This window comes from Lolium rigidum, chromosome 3, assembly GCF_022539505.1.
Source record: "Lolium rigidum isolate FL_2022 chromosome 3, APGP_CSIRO_Lrig_0.1, whole genome shotgun sequence".
Classification (NCBI taxonomy): Eukaryota; Viridiplantae; Streptophyta; class Magnoliopsida; order Poales; family Poaceae; genus Lolium; species Lolium rigidum.
Genome location: NC_061510.1, coordinates 399,399,410 through 399,418,498, shown reverse-complemented (window position 1 = coordinate 399,418,498; position 19,089 = coordinate 399,399,410). Strand labels below are relative to the sequence as shown.

The window sequence follows — 19,089 nt, the reverse complement described above, 5'->3', positions numbered from 1 at the left end:
CCCCAACCTTTGTGTAAAGGTGACGGTTGCGACCTTGAGGCAACCGCTTAGTGGAGCGTGAGCTAGGCCTTTGTGGCGTTGCTCACCGGAGAATAGGTTGAGGCCTTCATGGCGTTGGTTTGCTTTGTGGCACAACACCCCTCCAACATAGACGTACTTCCCTTTACAAAGAAGGAACTACGGGACTCATACCCTCGTGTCTCCGCGTGCTCCACCTCGGTTACCTCTATCCTTTTACAGCACTTTACTACTTGTACCTTGTATTGTGTGTTGTTTGCTTGCATCTTGTCATATATGTAAATTCACATAATTGCATATCTAGAAAATTTACCTCTGTGTCAAGCCTAAATTGAAAAAGAATTAAAATTTGATATAGCACCTATTCACACCCCCTTCTCTAGGTGACATATGGTCCTTTCAGCAGGGACCTTTGTTCTAACCAAATGTCCTCCCAGAATCTAGTATTACCACAATTACCAAAAACAAAAGATCCTCTAAGAAACAACTCATATTTACATTCATTAACCCCTTCCAAATAGGTGAATCTGACACTTGAGAAAGCATTTTAGAGCCCAAATATTTCTTATACAGTAATTCTTCCCACATGCCTCTTCATTCATAAGTTTAAAGAACCACTTAGCCAGTAAACTTTCATTTTTTAGCTCTAAATCCTCCACTCCTACCCCCTGTTCTTTTGGTCTACATATTATATTCCACTTGGTTAGCTTATATTTTCTTTTATGACCATCACTTTGCCAAACAAATCGTGATCTAAAGAAATCTAATCTCTTCCGAACTCCCTTTGGAATTATAAGGAAAGAGAGCATAAACATGGGTAGGCTTGTGAGAACAGAATTAATTAATATAAGACGATCACCATAAGATAACATTTTACCAATCCAACTACTTAGCTTCTTCGCAAATCGATCTTCTACTGTTTTCCATTCCCCATTTCCCAACTTACATAAATGGATTGGTATACCAACATATCTAAAAGGAAGTGACCCTATGTCACACCCCAAAATAATTTACAGTCTTGTTCTCTCTTCTTGGCCTTACCGAAACAAAAGAGCTCGCTTTATGAAAATTTATCTTGAGACCTGACAATTGTTCGAAAATATAGAGAACTAGTTTCATGTTCAAAGCCTTTTCTAAGTTATGTTCCATAAAAAGTATAGTATCATCCGCATATTGAAGAATAGAAACCCCACCATCCACTAAGTGAGGAATGAGACCGGCCACTTGCCCATCTGCATTTGCTCTTGCAATCAATGTTGCTAACATATCTGCGACATTAATAAATAAAATAGGTGAGAACGGGTCACCTTGTCTAAGATCTTTCCTGGTTTGAAAGTAGTGACCTATGTCATTGTTAACCCTAATCCCAATACTACCATTCTCGATAAATCTCCGAATCCAGTCACACCATTTCGGATCGAAACCTTTCATTTGTAAAACTTGTTGTAAGAAATACCACTTTACCTTATCATAAGCTTTCTCAAAATACCTCTTAAAGAAGACCCCATCCATTTTTTCCTATGAAGTTCATTGATCGTCTCATGTAAAATGACGACACCTTCAAGAATGTGTCTACCGGCATAAAAGTTGTTTGTGTCCAGGCTAGATCATATATCCTTTAAAGATCGATCCTTTAATGGCAACATTGTTTCTCAATTTTACACAAATTTGCATCAACCATTTTACGATAAATTTCTCACGACACGCGATCCGCCCCCACTCACTCCCAACACATATTTCATTCATTTGACGAGGTGTGATCCGGTGCCCCCCACCTCCCACACATAGACCCTCTATCCACCACCAAAGTTGTAGGAGTAAGTTAACCCACCAAAGGGTATCGGAAGATCCTGGCCATCCACATGGTCCAAAGTTTGGAGAGGGGGACACTGAAGCAAAACCCTAATCTGACACAAAGAGGAGCACAATATGAGATCACAAAACTTATCGTTCACCTTCTTTTACCGTGGAATCATGGTCGGCTAGACTCCATCAGCGACATGTGCAACTGGTAACGACTAAGAGCAACTCTAACAGGTATTGGAAAAACCACCTCCCCTTGCCCGGATAAGTGTGGTGGATATGCGGTATTAGGTCATTTTGTTCCCGAACAGGGTATCCATATCAGCCTAGCCTGGATAATTATATTCAATGAGCCCGATATCTGCTGCTCCCACCATTATATATTGGGTTAGACCACAACTTAGGGTTCCGTTCCCGGTCCTCTGCCGCAATCTCACATTCCTCCGTCGCAGTACCAAAATACTTCAGCGAAAAATCCACTGTAGATTCGATGACGCATGGCCACATGTCCGTCGTGGGGGTTTATCTAGCCCATGTTGTGGTGCATCGGTGGGTTGTCGGTAAGGATCGTCTCCTCGACAAGGACGCCATGTCAGATCTAGGTAGGTCTAGGATGAGGGATCTTGTAGGTCTTGCTAAGTAACTAGATATTGTTCTACGAAATAGGTGTATGAAATCTATGTATTGCTACCGGGTTCTATGAACTACTAGTTGAAATATCATGGCACACAACCCTCTCTTTAATTTCAGTTTCAGTATATGTTCTGGTAGATCAATGTACATACCCCACATGTGTTTTGGGTTGTACCTGATATGAGTTATCCGGTTTCAATTTTTCGAGTAATCTGCTAAAGTTGCTCTAACGAGGCCACGTCATCAATCCTACACGTCCTATAATTGGCAAACAGAGGCATATATAAGTCCACATCGTTTTTTTCTAGGAATTTGCTAGTTCTCATGTAGCTGAGAACTAAGGTCATGCTCAGTCAAGTCCTACATTAATTGGGCATCGTGATTTGCGCATATGAGTTGCAAGTTAAGTTGCAATCAAGTTTTTTTCAGTTGCAAGTGGAGTTACAACTAAGATTTTTCAGTTGCAATAGAAGATGTACTAAGAAAAACAATCCAGACAGTTAGATTTGCTTTGTGATTCGTGCTACTAATGAGTGAGTCGACGAAGAAATAGTCACACTCTTTCTTCCATATGGAGAACGAAATTAATTCTCACAACGAAGAAATAACGAAGAAATAGTCACACCCTTTCTTCCCTATGGAGAGCACATTACATGAGAGCTACGTTTGTTCCGTGCACGAAATCATTAGATTTCGTTGCATGCTGGTCTACTTTAAATTCTCAATACTTGCTGAAACATAATAAAACTTAGCAGCACGGATCTTGAAGCAGAAAGCATGATGAATCTAACGGTATAAACATGCACGGGATGTTTCGGGACGTATGCATTTGTTCATACTAGACGATTCCCCGCGCGTTGCTGCGGTAATTTTTAGACATATACATGAGCGAAGTTAATAAGTGAAAAAGCTAATTTAGCCGTTTACTTATGTTGCAACGTACATGCTATTATTTGAATTACTTAGTGTAACATATCATGCCCATGCATGTACATGTATCTAGGTGGAGCTATTTATACTACGTCTGCAATTGTCAAATGTTTACATATTTCCAATACAACAAAGAATATGCAGGGTAACCTTTCTAAAAAAGTAGTCATAGAACTTGCGATTATATATTGTATGCAACAAAAAAGAACTAACTTTTGGGTAAATATATACCTCTGCAATGATGGGAGATACAAAATGTTGTTGGAGTATAGATCTGTAGCAAGGAATCAAGAGCAAGACGACGTAGGAAATCAGTTGTCACTCTTGCATGTTGTCGGGCTTAGACTGTTGATGCCTACAATACAATTTATTATTCTCCAAACTATTGTCTGAAAAATTATAATTCTGAAAGTTCCTTCTCGAAGTACATCTTTAGATCCACTGAAAGTCACCCCAGGAATGGATAGTAGCCAATAACAACGACGTTCCATTAGAACAATGCAATAAATAATTTAATAGTTGCATATCTTTAGGTTCCTTAGATAGTCTCCATAGGCCTTACTGCATATCATCAAGTGTGAATAGGAGAAAGCCATAATTTCAGTCAAAATACATCCACTGGTTGATTGCAGAAATGGATAGAAGACCTTTGTCATGATGGAAACACAGGAAGAGTCATACCTCACTTAGAGCATCTCCAGTCGCGTCCCCCAAACGGCGTTTAGGGGACGGCGGACAAGAAATGGAGAAAATCGCGTCCCAGTCGCGTCCCCCAAAGCTAAATAGCGCCTCATTTTGTGTCCGGCGTCCCCGGTAGAGACTCTATGATAGAGTCTCTACCGGGGACGCCGGACACAAAATAGAGTCTCTACCGGGGACGCCGGACACAAAATGAGAGCCCATATGCATGCATGCAGCCCCTAGTCCCCACATGCCATTCTCTTTCCCCACACTTTCTCTCGCCTACTTTTCCCACATGGGGTGGTCCCTTCTATTAAAATGCATGCATCCGGACGCTGTTTGAGGGACGCGGCTGGAAAGGGTCTTTTTTCTGTACAGATTTTTGATCTCTTTTTGTCCGGCGCGGTCCCAAACGTGCCCCAAATCATTTGTGCCGGACGTTTTTTGAGGGACGCGACTGGAGATGCTCTTACATTTCGTCAAACGTATCAGGTTCTAGTGTTCAACTGCAGAGAATACATACCACTCGGAAACTGCAAGAAGTAGAGAGCATAGAATGGAGCAACCTGAGTGTGTATGGCGCCGGAATGTACAAACACTTCAACAACAGGAGCGTCACCAATCTGGAGGAGCAGCTTCCACGACCTTGCTCGCAAGACTGGGCGATTTAAGATAATAGGAGACTTGAACACAGGCATAGAAGTGGTAGTAATGGTTTCATGGCCAATGCTTCACATGCATCGGAAGATGGAAGAAGGCTCACAAAAGTTGAGGGATAGTTGTTCTATAAAGAGGGCTGAGACGTTCCCAAACAACTCCTGGAATGCCTCCATCCGTTACTAGTAATTTCATTCACATGGAATTTTTTTTGGACAACCCATCAGTAGGGAACTAAATAGCGATGCCTCAGAAACGAATAGTGCACCTCTTTTTGGTAGATGAATGGTTGATGCCCTGTTAATAATTAGCATTGACAATTTTTTCAGAGTGGAGCATTGCCGTTCTGGATGGGCATCTTATTTGCCGCCCAAAAAGCCACAACATCAACGTTCTAATTAGCATGTGGTGTGCAGGTGAAACGACTAAACATGCAGACAACAAATGCTGATGTGGTAAAGCTGCACAACGTGGCACACTACAATTGCTCTGTAATGGTTGGTGAGGTGGACATCTTGCATGTTAAGAGAAATACTTTTAGTGGGTTGCTCTCATTTAGGTATTATAGATTACATTGCACATGCGTTAAGTTTCTCGTGTTTGACTCTGATAATAGGTACACGTGTAGGCATGCAGATGAATCACGCATTGGTAATTTGGTACCACGGTGCGATCGGAGCGTCACGTGGGGCTGGCCAGGTATCCGTACTGCCCGTCGCCGGAGCCGCTAGCCGTGGCCGCGGCCGGCTCGAACCCGAGCACCCTCGCGCGCTCCAAGTAGGCGCGTTTCACGTTGGACCGTTGGAACGCCAGCAGCCCTGCCACGCTGCGGCTCGCGTCGGCGCGGAACGGCCGGCCGGACCCCGCGAACCCGTCCAGCAGGTGCAGGTACGCCTCCAGGTCGTGGCAGCATGCCGGGCCGGCGTCTGGGCGCAGGCACGGCGAGTCGCGGCTGTCCAGCCTCAGCTCCGCTGTTGGACTTGGTCCCTACGTCGCGTGAACTCGCCGAGTACTTTCCGGCTGTACGCGCACGTATACGCAAGCTCAACTGCTTCTGAGCTATTCCGGCGAGATGGCAATCCGGCGAGACGAGCAAGCACACACCAAGTCGCCGATACACGTACGCCTCGAAGCTGGCTCACGAAACACACGCACGCGAAATCGATTTGATTGCTAGAGGCTCATATCGAGCCTCGTAGTTGTCTTGCTTTATTTCTTCTGACTTGATACAAGATTACAAGGCCTTGGGTGCACTTATATACACGCATAGGCTTGAGCACTAGTCCTAGTCGGTTTACAAAACAAGACCTGTACGGACACTACACCGTACACGAATCGAATACGTTTATGCACTATGTCTTGCCGACGGAACATGCACAGATCGTGCTTAATGCTAACAATCACCCCCCTAAGCACGACGTGCACTTCATCTCGACCAGGGTCCCAAATACGCCACTTACTTTGCGTAGGTGTTACCCTTGGTATTTCTTTCACCGTTTCGGCCATCATCATCGACATTGCTTTCGCCGCTCTTTGTGTCTTCCATGTCACCGACTTTACCTTCGCCGGCTTCTCCATGGCTTGACGCTTACCATCCTTGTCCGCGTCTTCGGTCTTCACCTGTTCATCGGTGCTCGTCACCTTGGTTTTCCTTCTATTCTCCTTTTGCTTACTACCTTGTCGAAGTATTTCTCGAAAGATATAGCAAAAGTAACTAGCTCATATGATTCTGGCCGCTGCTTTTGGCCTAGGCACCTATATCCAGAGCCAGCCAAACTATGCTGATTAAACTTCCTAGCTAGCTCCATGTAGCATGAAACTGGCTTGACTCCTTCTAGCGATGCACTAGTTCGACCTTCAGCTTCTGGATTAGTCTCTTCTGGCTCGGTTAGAACAACAACACTGCTGCCCCCATCGTGGCCGCTTTCTGGGCTGCTAAGCCCTTCACTTTCTGGAGCTTCTTTTTGTTGACGGACTGGAGCTGCTGCACTTGGTCCGCCCGCCTGTGGGCTACGTGGTAGCATTGAACCACCAACGACATCTCCTGCTTCTGTGATTTTTTCTTCACGTGAAGCACTTCCTGATGGCTTGATTTTCTCTTTTAGCCATCTGGTAACAGCACAAGGGTTGCTTCCTTGTAGCGTGGTTTCTAGGCTACAGAGCCTTCTTGGACACGACGCGCCGTACGTGCGTAGCCCACCAGGTTCGCTCGCGTCTGGATTACCAGAACAAATGATGATCGCTGCTGATTCCCCTGACCGAGCTCTAGTTGCTGGAAGCTCGCGGTCTAACGCTCCGCTTCCTATATCTTCTGGCCACGACGTGGCCTTTGCTACAGGATTTACTCTTGCGCCTGGTTGATCAATATTTTCTGCATGCTCACAATTACCGTAAGTAACGTGAAAAGTCAGATATACCGTTTCGTTGGAGCTCCAATTCCATGATTTGTCTTCCTCGAAGACTACGTCGCTCGTCACAACCACCTTATTGGTATAGGGATTGCACAAACGGTATGTCTTCGAGCCGTCATAACCGGTCATGATCATTGGAGTACTCCGGTTCACCAATTTGCTATTATGGCCGGACACCGTCTTGACATGCGCCACGCACCCAAAAGTGCGAAGATGATCAACCGAGGGCTTCCATCCGTACCATGCTTCGTACGGCGTTATACCAGCTACACTCCTAGTTGGCGCCCTGTTCAGCAAGTAGACAGCCGTATTGACGGCCTCACCCCAAAATTTTCCTGGCAAGCCTTTACTCTTCATCATGCTCCGTGCCATGGCCACCACGGTTTGATGCAGCTCACCCTCCTGATCTATGCATAAGACCTTTATTTTCACCTGCGCCTTGAACTCTCCAGCTTCTTTGATCTTCATGAATTCTTGTAGGGCTTGATCCTTACTTTTCAGCAACACAATCCACATGTATTGACTGTAATCATCCACCACAAGCATGAAGTACTTATTGCCGGACGGGGTTGCAGGTGATATTTCAACGCATAGATCACCATGAACAAGTTCCGAAGCCTCTTCACATGGGAACGGGGCACTCCGCTGCTGATCCATGTGGTCCACCATCTCCGGAGCCTGCGCTGGAGGAGTTAATTCCTCCGTGTCCTCCTGCTCGCATACTTCGAGCATCAACATCATTGGTCCATCATCTTCTTCCTGGGCCAGGAGAGCCCTATCCTTCGATGCTTTCTGGCAATCAGCCTTGAAGTGACCGAGCTTCCCGCAGTTATGACACCTTACTTTCTTTATGTCAAACTTCCTCCGCGGCGGAGCTTCGTCATCTTCCTCCTGCTCGGCGATGTACTTTTTCGCCGGGCGCTGCTTCTCCTTCCCGTTGCTGCGGCTCGTGGACCCTCCTTGCTTTTCTTTTGAAAGAGTCATCCACTGCTGCTTCGTGAGCATCAAGTGCTCACTCTGCTCCGGATCATCGAAGCTAAGCCGGATTCTCTCGTCATGGGCCTTGAACCTTCCGACGAGATCCTCAACCGTCAGTGTATTCAGGTCGAGACATTGTTCGATCGATGTAACGATCTGCATATGGCGCGCCGGTGCGGCACGCAAGAACCTTCTGACGTTCTTGACCTCATCCAACCTCTCGCCATAACCCCTGATTGCGTTGATGAGGGTGACGAAACGGGCGGCAAACTGATCAACCGTCTCGCTTTCCTCCATCTTCAGATCTTCATAACTTTTCGTCAAAGTTTGAAGATGCGCTTCCCTCACGCGGGCATGACCTTGGTGTAAGGTCTTGATCGTCTCCCATGCATCCTTCGCCGACTTCTTTCCGACGAGGTGCTGCATCACGTCCTTCGGCACGACGGAATAGATCGCCGTTAGTGCTTTGCGATCCTTCGTGTACTTCGCGCCTCCCTTGACGTATTCATCGCCGCCTGGATCAACGGCCTCCCAGATCTCCGCAGCTTCCATAGCCACCTCCATGTTGAGGGCCCAAAGCCCGTAGTCCTTGCGATCGAGGCGCGGATACAAAGCCGGCCCCACCGTCTCCACCACCGAGTTCTCGCCCGCCTTCACTATCGCCATGATCTTCTAGTACTTTCAGAAAATCACGGACGAATAACCTTGAGCTCTGATACCAATTGTTGGACTTGGTCCCTACGTCGCGTGAACTCGCCGAGTACTTTCCGGCTGTACGCGCACGTATACGCAAGCTCAACTGCTTCTGAGCTATTCCGGCGAGATGGCAATCCGGCGAGACGAGCAAGCACACACCAAGTCGCCGATACACGTACGCCTCGAAGCTGGCTCACGAAACACACGCACGCGAAATCGATTTGATTGCTAGAGGCTCATATCGAGCCTCGTAGTTGTCTTGCTTTATTTCTTCTGACTTGATACAAGATTACAAGGCCTTGGGTGCACTTATATACACGCATAGGCTTGAGCACTAGTCCTAGTCGGTTTACAAAACAAGACCTGTACGGACACTACACCGTACACGAATCGAATACGTTTATGCACTATGTCTTGCCGACGGAACATGCACAGATCGTGCTTAATGCTAACATCCGCGCCACCCGCGTGCACGTACCCCTCGGCGATCGTCGTCGGCGTCGCGAGCCCGGGAACTCGCGTCACCACGTCACCAGCGTTCACCACGCGCAGCACGTTCACCCCGCGCTCGTGCCGCAGCCGGTCCGCGAACGCGCGGTTGCCGGTCTTCGGGCCGCCGAAGGACACCACGGCGATGGGTGGCGGGCGGTGACCATCTGCGGCGGTGCATTTACTCTCCGCGTCGGCGGCCAGGCACGCGCTGAGCTCGTCGGCGGCTAGGACGGCCAGCGACGCGCCGAGGCTGTGGCCCACCACCGTGACGCTGAGCTCCTCGCCCTTGTACACCTCCACGAGGCGCCTCACCTCCTCCACAATGGCGTCGGACAGGCTGGGTACGTGGTCGCCGGCCGTCTTGTACAGGCTGAGGAACCCCTTCGCCACCTTCGGCGCGTGCTGCTGCGGTGACACGTCGCCGTCGTCCGACACCGGCACGAGGCCGGTGCGGAGGTTCTCGGCCCACTCAGGGCACGTAGCGGTGCCGCGCAGCACGACGACGATGTCACGGCGGCCCATACGCTGCACCTCGCGTTCGTTGTCGCAGACTGCGACGTAGCCAACGAAGCTGGAGCGCTGCGTCAGCCACTTGGGCGCCGACTGCCGCTGCGCCCACGGCGGGATGGACAGGGACGACGTGGCGAACAGGCTACGCGTCGCCCGGTACGACCGATCCGGGAGCACGAGGGTGCGGTGCTGGCAGTGGCTGTGCGTCGCCGACGACGGCATGGAGTGGAACGCGGCGTACGCGGCCTGCACGAAGTCGCCGTACCGGAGGACCTCGCGGCGGAGGTTCTGGTCGAGCGGGTCGACGAGGCCCGCCCACGCGCCCTCGCCGTGGTATCGTCGCCATTCGGCGGCGATGGAGCCCCTCGGCGACGGCCGCGGCGAGAGCGTCAGGAGTCGCTGCATGTGCGCCAGGCTTCGCGGGGACATCTCGTCCGCGGCTGGCTTGCGCGTGAACGGCAGGAACGTGGAAAGATTCAGCGCGTTGAGGAGCCCGCCCCGGCCGCTGCGATCATCGTCGGGGATTGCATCCACTTCGACCCGCGGCTCGTCGGCCGGTGTCTTCTTGTGATATGGGGTGGCCTGATCTTCTCAGTAAGCAACGGTGGTGATGATGATCACGGGGTGATGGCAGCGGAGAAACACGACGATGTAGTGGATGATAACTTGTATGACGCAACGAGATCTCTCGATTGGTCCCTGTCGCCAGATGCAACAGCTCTCAACCACTGCAAGATATTCGCAACTCCACACACTTGCGCACGTAGCCGCCGACCACGAAGCGGTAAGTTGCAACCGTCTAATTCCCAATGGAACAGCAGATCACACAAGACTTAAACAGGATCTACACAATATCCAAGCAATATGGTGTAGGGAATTCAATAGTTTTGCGAGCAAACAACTAAGAACTAGGGTTTATCTTAAACGTGGTCTAAAGCAGCTAGGGGGCGTCCCGGGCACTTATATAGGTGTCCGGGACGAGTTCTGGTCGAAAAGATACAAAAATAACCGACCCAGAATAGATCTGGTCGAGACAGACTCGGACTGGTCCGGTCTGGAATCCGGTCGACCGGGCTGTGGACCGGGCGATCCGGTCTGTGGTCCGGTCAACCGGGCTGTGGACCGGACGGTCCGGTCGGGGGTCCGGTCGACCGGTCGGAAACCGGGAAAACTGCGAAGTTTCCGGTCTCGCTCCGGTACGATAAATTTCCTCCGGTTGGTGGCCGGTTTACGACCGGTCGACCGGGCCGGGGACCGGGCGGGCCGGTCGGGTGGCCGGTCGGACCGGGTTCCGGACCGGCCTGGACTTCTTCTTCTCCTCTCGCGCATTCCTCCCGCTCCTCCCTCGCGCGTCCATGAGATATCTTCATGTCCAGCTCCATGTCCAGCTTCACGGCCCTCTTGACGTCCGTCTTCATGTTCAGCTGCTCCTCTCCTCGTGCGATGCTTGTCTCCTCTTGATACCTGATGATACATAAGTAATAGGACTTAGGCAGTATAAAGTTCTCATCAATCAAAGTATCGTTTAGGAACAAGTTCACCTGTTGATTAAGTAGCTTCGCACGAGCTCTTGTAATTGGTCCAATCCGAACTTCATTGGACTTGAGCTTCACGACGAGGTTCATCTTCGTTTGTTAATGACGGAGGTAGTAGTGAGGTAGGGATGTCCTCATCATCTCCCCCCTTCAAAAGGCGTCGACCCCGACGCTCCAAGGTCTTCTCCGTCATATGGTGTCAAATCAGCAACATTGAAAGAATTACCGACACCAAACTCATCAAGCTGGAAGATCTATCGAGTATGCATTATCATTGATCTTGGCAAGCACTTTGTAAGGACCAGCACCACGCGGCTTCAACTTAGACTTCCGCAGCTTCGGGAACCTATCCTTGCGAAAATGTACCCGAGACCAAATCACCGGGCTTGAACAACATCTCTTTGCGCTTCTTGTTCATCCTTGCAGCATTGCTCTTGCCTTTCTTCTCGATCAACTCTTTAGTCTTCACATGGATCTTACGCACAAAATCTGCCCTCTTGGATGCCTCCATATTAACTCTCTCATGTATGGGCAAAGGCAACAAGTCAAGTGGAGTAATGGGTTTGAAACCATACACCACCTCAAAAGGACATAGCTACGTGGTAGAATGTACCGCCCTGTTGTAAGCAAACTCCACATGCGGCAAACACTCTTCCCACTCCTTCAGGTTCTTCTTGATCATGGATCTCAACAGTTGTGACAAGGTTCGATTCACCACCTCAGTTTGACCATCAGTTTGAGGATGACAAGTAGTACTGAATAGTAGCTTTGTCCCCAGCTTTCCCCAAAGTGTCTTCCAGAAGTAGCTCATGAACTTCACATCACGATCAGAAACAATAGTCTTCGGGACTCCATGTAGTCGAACAATCTCCACGAAAAACGAGGTTAGCAATATGCGACGCATCGTCGCTTTTGTGGCAGGCAATAAAGTGTGACATTTTAGAAAATCTGTCCACTACCACAAATATAGAATCATGGCCTCTTTTAGTACGCGGCAAACCCAACACAAAATCCATACTAATATCCTCCCAAGGTGTAGTAGGTGCCGGTAACGGAGTATACAAACCGTGAGGCTTCAGCTTGGACTTGGACTTGTTGCAAGTAATGCATCTCCTCACATATCTATCCACGTCCCGCCTCATCTTTGGCCAATAAAAGTGGTCAGCTAGCATGAGTAGCGTCTTCTCACGCCCAAAGTGACCCATCAAACCTCCGAGCATGTGATTCCCGCAATAAGAGCAAACGCACGGACGATTCCGGAACACATAGTTTGTTAGCTCTAAACAAGAACCCATCATGTATGTGATATTTTTCCCATGCTTTACCAAGAGCACATAAGCGATATGGTTCAGCAAAATCATGATCAGTAGCATACAAATCACATAGTATCTCTAAACCAGGAATTTTAACATCAAGTTGAGTTAATAGCATATTCTTCCTAGATAGAGCATCGAGCAACAATGTTATCTTTTCCCTTCTTATGTTTAATGATGTATGGAAAAGACTCAATGAACTCAACCCACTTAGCTAGACGCTTATGCAAAGTAGATTGGGCTTTCAGGTATTTTAAAGCTTCATGATCAGAATGTATGATAAATTCTTTTGGCCACAAATAATGTTGCCAAACCTCAAGAATTCTAATTAAAGCATACAATTCTTTATCATATATAGGATAGTTCAACTTAGCACCGAGATAATTTCTCGAGAAAAATATGCAATTGGGCGACCCTCTTGCATCAACACACCACCAATTCCAATACCACTAGCATCACATTCAATCTCAAATTGCTTATTGAAATCGGGAAGTGCAAGCAACGGTGCGGAAGTTAACAATCGTTTCAGTTCATCAAAAGCATGATCTTGGGCAACGCCCCACTCAAAGACAACACCCTTTTTAGTCAATTCATTCAAAGGTGCAGCAATAGTAGAAAAATTGGGCACAAAACGGCGATAAAACCCGGCTAGACCATGAAAACTTCTAACTTGACTCACATTCATGGGAGTAGGCCAATTTTGAATAGCTTCAATTTTAGACACATCTACTTCTACTCCATGCTTAGAGACAACATAACCCAGAAATATGACCTTATCTTTGCAAAATGTGCACTTCTCAAGATTACCATAGAGTTTATTATCACGCAACACTTGCAAAACATGTCGAATATGTATAGTATGATCAGATTCATAGCGGCTGTAGATTAATATGTCATCAAAATATACAACCACAAATTTGCCAATAAATTCACGCAAAACATGGTTCATTAGTCTCATGAAAGTGCTAGGTGCATTAGTTAACCCAAAAGGCATTACTAACCACTCATATAAACCAAATTTTGTTTTAAAGGCGGTTTTCCACTCATCCCCTTCTTTCATCCTAATTTGATGATAACCACTACGCAAATCAATTTTAGAGAACACAGCGGCACCACTCAATTCATCTAGCATATCCTCTAAACGGGGAATAGGATGACGATATCGAATAGTAATGTTGTTTATAGCTCTACAATCTACGCACATACGCCAAGTACCATCTTTCTTAGGAACTAGAATAACGAGGAACATCACAAGGACTAAGGCTTATGCGGATATAACCTTTGTCGAGTAGCGCTTGTACTTGCTTCGTATCTCCTTCGTCTCTTCGGGATTAGTGCGATATGGCGCCCTATTGGGCAGCGATGCTCCGGGAATCAAGTCAATTTGATGCTCAATACCTCGCAATGGTGGTAGTCCTGCGGGTACCTCCTCCGGAAACACGTCGCCGAATTCCTGCAAAACACTAGAAACACCAAGAGGAAGAGGGGTCATGTCGTTAGAAACCAAAACCGTACCCCTGTACAAAAGCACAAGAGGCATGGCCGTAGGATCCTCACTAAATTCTCTCATGTCTTCTTTGGTGGCTAATGAAACTAAGGAATTCACTCTCTCACTTTTCGTTATATCACTCACGACATTACAATTCTCTCGCCTATCTAGAGGTGCATCCTCCAAATTCACTTCAATCTTCTGACGAGACTCATTGACAATCTGTTGTGGTGACATAGGCTGTAAGTTAATTTTCTTGCCCTTGTACTCCAAGTGATATGTATTGGCGCGGCCATTGTGTTGCACGAACGGTCATAGAGCCAAGGCCGACCCAATAAGAGGTGACAAACCGTCATAGGAACCACATCAAAATCAATGCAATCCTTATACGGTCCAATCTCAAACTCAACACGCACCATATGGTTTACCTTCATCTCACCACTGTCGCTCAACCACTGAATATAATATGGATGCGGGTGCGGTAGGTACTTCAACTTCAGCTTGGTACATAACTCCTTGCTTGCTAAATTGCGGCAACTCCCACCATCAATAATGACCTTGCAAGCCTTGTCAGGACCAACCAAAGCTTTGGTTTGGAACAAATTGCAGCGCTGAGTAGATGCACTAGGCAACACATTAAGAGCACGCTGCGACACAACAATGGTACGAGCATTAGAAGGATATGCATCTTCACCATCAGTGTCATAGTCATCATCGTCTGGAGCATTTGGATCAACATCATCTCCAGTCTCATACTCATTGTCCTCATTGATAAACATGACTTTGCGGTTAGGACAATCTCTCTTGAAGTGACCCTTGCCACCACATGTATGGCAAAGCATATCGCGGTTGCGCGTTGTAGACACACTAGAACCACTCATACTTGCCGCAGATTCGGACTTCTTTGCATTAGATACATTGGAGACCGGTTTGCTAGGCGGAGTAGAGTAAGGAACGGAGCGCGTCGACGGTGCCGGCGCCGTAGAGGGCGCGCGGGGTGTAAAACGCCCAGCTCCCGTAGCACGTCCTTTAACCTTTGCTTCTTCAGCCAAGCTGTGATTCAGCTTCTCTTGCATGATGTAACAATTGATTCATATCGGTGTAGGTGTAATGACGAACAATGCCTTTAACATCATACTTCAATCCATTGAGAAAACGCTGCATTGTCATCTCTAGAGACTCACGGACACGACCACGCTGCATAAGCATCTCCATCTCCATGTAGTACTCATCAACGTACAGTCTTCACACCTTGCCTCAATAGTGTTAGCTTATCAAATATATTCCGCATGTAATTTGTAGGCACAAAACGAGAAGTCATAACCTCCTTCATAGCACGCCATGTACGGATAGGTTGTGCACCATCTTCGTCGCGGTTACGAATCAAAGAATCCCACCAACGTAATGCATAACCATCAAATTCAGAAGAAGCAAGCTTGATCTTCTTATCTTCAGAGTAGTTGGGATGTAAGCTCCATAACTTCTCAATCTTGAGCTCCCAAGTGAGATATTCTTCAACATCAGCTCCCCCTTCAAACTTGGGTATGGAAAACTTGGGCTTACCCAATCCATCTTCTTCATCTTGCCCACGACCATTACGGCCAAGTGGAGCCCGACCACGCGGACGATGACCATGAGGCGCACCACGAGCATTGTGTGCGTCATCTTCAAGCTCGGGATCTTCATCATCGTCTTGTTGTTGTTGTATAGTCAAATTCTCAATAGTAAGGCGCATATCGTCAAGAGTGCGCTGTATATCGGTCATTTGATCAGCCAATCCGAGTGACGGTGATATTAGTAGCATCCAGCGTACGTTTGATCTCGTCAACTGTATCTTTAAGCTCATCATCCTTAGTGCGGAATTCACGTCGCATCTCGTTACGAAGAGCTTCATACTCCCTCCATGTGACGATATCTGCCGAATTCTTGTTGTCCTGGTTAACAATCTTATTATCACTAGCAGACATGATTAGTAGGTTAGTGCACTAAATCAAAAATATATGGTGGTACTCTCACAACTCACTCAAAACTGATAAGAAAAGGAAATCTTACCGTTCCAAAGTAAATTAGTGTTGCTTACCACTTGTAGTAACAACTAGTGCACGGATGTAGCGAAGCGAATATCAAGGGTATAAGAACAATCACACGACAAAGCAGGATATATGTGGGGCTGTAGGTAGGCTACCTATTTGCACCAATAACAAGCTCTAGCGCTGACCGTAGACAACCAAAGATACTCACACAAGGCGATATAATGGGGCAATGCAACTATATGTGGGAAAAGTTGCAATGCACTAGAGAGACGCTAGCAAAGCTCAATGAGACAGGCACAAGATTGCTCAACTACGGGTGCAGTAAAGTAACTTAGGCCTTCACTTGATTCAACTAGCACAACACTTTTCTTTTTTTTTTATTTTTCTTTTTGTATAACACACGCAGCTATGTAGCTCTTTTTGCTTTTTTTTTTTTGACTCAACTCCTTGATAACACGGCCAACAGAAATTGCAAAGCACCAAAACCCTAACGAGCAGCCTGTCGAGCGGTAAAACTAGTCTCTTATGGGGAAGTTCCTAGTCACTTTATATCGATAGGCTGTGTCTATGGTTGGGAACAAGCACACTGTACGCTATGTGGACTCGGAGTAACAAAACTGACACACTATAATAAACTAGACAGAAGATGATAGGGAAACGCAAACCCTAACAATTCTACTAGAAGAAAGATAAAGATACGCAAAAACAACTACAAAAAGCAACTAAAACTCGAAATTAGTGCAATCTAAGGCTATGGCAAACCCTAACCCTAATTTTTTTTTTATGGCTTTTTCTGGATAGGAAAACACTCACAACTCAACTATGGGGTGGATTGTGGATGGCTTACCGAGGAAAACTGGAAATCGATACCAAGATGATATGGGGTGGCCCGATCTTCTCGGTAAGCAACGGTGGTGATGATGATCACGGGGTGATGGCAGCGGAGAAACACGACGATGTAGTGGATGATAACTTGTATGACGCAACGAGATCTCTCGATTGGTCCTCGTCGCCGGATGCAACAGCTCTCAACCCTGCAAGATATTCGCAACTCCACACACTTGCGCACGTAGCCGCCGACCACGAAGCGGTAAGTTGCAACCGTCTAATTCCCAATGGAACAGCGAGATCACACAAGACTTAAACGGGATCTACACAATATCCAAGCAATATGGTGTAGGGAATTCAATAGTTTTGCAGAGCAAACAACTAAGAACTAGGGTTTATCTTAAACGTGGTCTAAAGCAGCTAGGGGGCGTCCTGGGCACTTATATAGGTGTCCGGGACGAGTTCTGGTCGAAAAGATACAAAAATAACCGACCCAGAATAGATCTGGTCGAGACAGACTCGGACTGGTCCGGTCTGGAATCCGGTCGACCGGGCTGTGGACCGGGCGATCCGGTCGGGGTCCGGTCAACCGGGCTGTGGACCGGGCGGTCCGGTCGGGGTCCGGTCGACCGGGCGGAAACCGGGAAACTGCGAAGTTTCCGGTCTCGCTCCGGTACGATAAATTTCCTCCGGTTGGTGGCCGGTTTACGACCGGTCGGCCAGGGCCGAGGACCGGCGGCCCGGTCAGGTGGCCGGTCAGACCGGGTTCTGGACCGGCCTGGACTTCTTCTTCTCCTCTCGCGCATTCCTCCCGCTCCTCCCTCGCGCGTCCATGAGATATCTTCATGTCCAGCTCCATGTCCAGCTTCACGGCCCTCTTGACGTCCGTCTTCATGTTCAGCTGCTCCTCTCCTCGTGCGATGCTTGTCTCCTCTTGATACCTGATGATACATAAGTAATAGGACTTAGGCAGTATAAAGTTCTCATCAATCAAAGTATCGTTTAGGAACAAGTTCACCTGTTGATTAAGTAGCTTCGCACGAGCTCTTGTAATTGGTCCAATCCGAACTTCATTGGACTTGAGCTTCACAGCAGGTTCATCTTCGTTTGTTAATGACGGAGGTAGTAGTGAGGTAGGGATGTCCTCATCATCTTGGGTGGGAGCGGGAGCGGCAGCGGCAGCGGCGGTGGCCGAACAAGCAGGCGGTCGAGGTTGGCGAGGTGCGTCCGCGTGTTGACGGAGCTGGGCCTGGCCGTCGTAGCGGTTGCCGTCACGTTTGGGTTGAGCGGGGACGGACGGCTGTGACGGAGTGGCGGCGCGACAGCCGCGGTGGCGGACATGGCCGGAAAACCCAACTCCTCTTCTACGTGGAGTAGTTGTCGATAGAGCGCGTGTGCAGTGCAGAGCAAAGAGCATGGAAGTGTGGTGGTTTATAGCTGAGCTAAGCGGAGGGCGCGCGCGCACTAACATGTGCAGCACGTTTTTCCGCAGTCCGTGAGTGTAGTTGTCGCGCGTTGAAATTCTGTTTCTTCGGCTCTGATTTAGTTCAGAAAATATATTAACCAGATTAAATTTACCCGACGCCCGTTGCTAATATAAGGTCCCAAAATATATTTACCGCGTCACCTTTCCAAAAGTCCATTGAGAAAAAGCTTGAAGCCGAAATAATGGGGATTGATCTCTTGTCGGCTTTGCCTTCCTGAGTTGATCTTTTTTGATTGCTTGGTCATAATTGAAGTCGAATAGAGAGGTCGTACACTGGTGATGTGCCAATAAATCCTTAATTGCTATTATTATTATCATCCCCGTGTATAGGTCATATGTGTAACTCTAGATCGTTAATTTAAAAAATATAATGTAAATACATAAAAATTATACCATTAGCATGTATAACATCAGTTTTTAATGATATATGTTTTATAATATACATATACTTCATCCGATTCATATTACATGTTGCTGATTCGCACGCACTATATTCACTTTGCTAGCGGTCACCGTGTTAACTTGTCTCGCCTTCTTCTTGCCGTGTGCCCTCTCTGGATAGTCCTTAGAAAAGTGGTCAGTCTCTCTACAGGTAA

General features: G+C 47.5%; 1 protein-coding gene across 1 annotated transcript; it reads right to left on the bottom strand.

Annotated features, from left to right (window-relative positions):
- Positions 1-5,403: 5,403 nt before the first annotated feature.
- LOC124700905 (phospholipase A1-Ibeta2, chloroplastic-like) lies at positions 5,404-18,348 on the bottom strand. The gene is made up of 3 exons (XM_047232962.1): positions 18,174-18,348; positions 9,261-10,387; positions 5,404-5,688 (listed from the first exon to the last, which is right to left on the bottom strand). Exons 1-3 carry the CDS (start codon positions 18,346-18,348, stop codon positions 5,404-5,406), a joined length of 1,587 nt encoding a protein of 528 aa, XP_047088918.1.
- Positions 18,349-19,089: the final 741 nt, after the last annotated feature.

Bases quoted from the DNA above. Each gene is read 5' to 3' on its own strand.
- LOC124700905 (XM_047232962.1), bottom strand. From the start codon at position 18,348: ATGTCCGCCACCGCGGCTGTCGCGCCGCCACTCCGTCACAGCCGTCCG. The intron at 10,388-18,173 runs CGCTCCCACCCA...AAGATCAGGCCA, and splicing joins GCCGCTGCCGCTGCCGCTCC to CCCCATATCACAAGAAGACA. The intron at 5,689-9,260 runs GTTAGCATTAAG...CCAACAGCGGAG, and splicing joins TGCACGCGGGTGGCGCGGAT to CTGAGGCTGGACAGCCGCGA.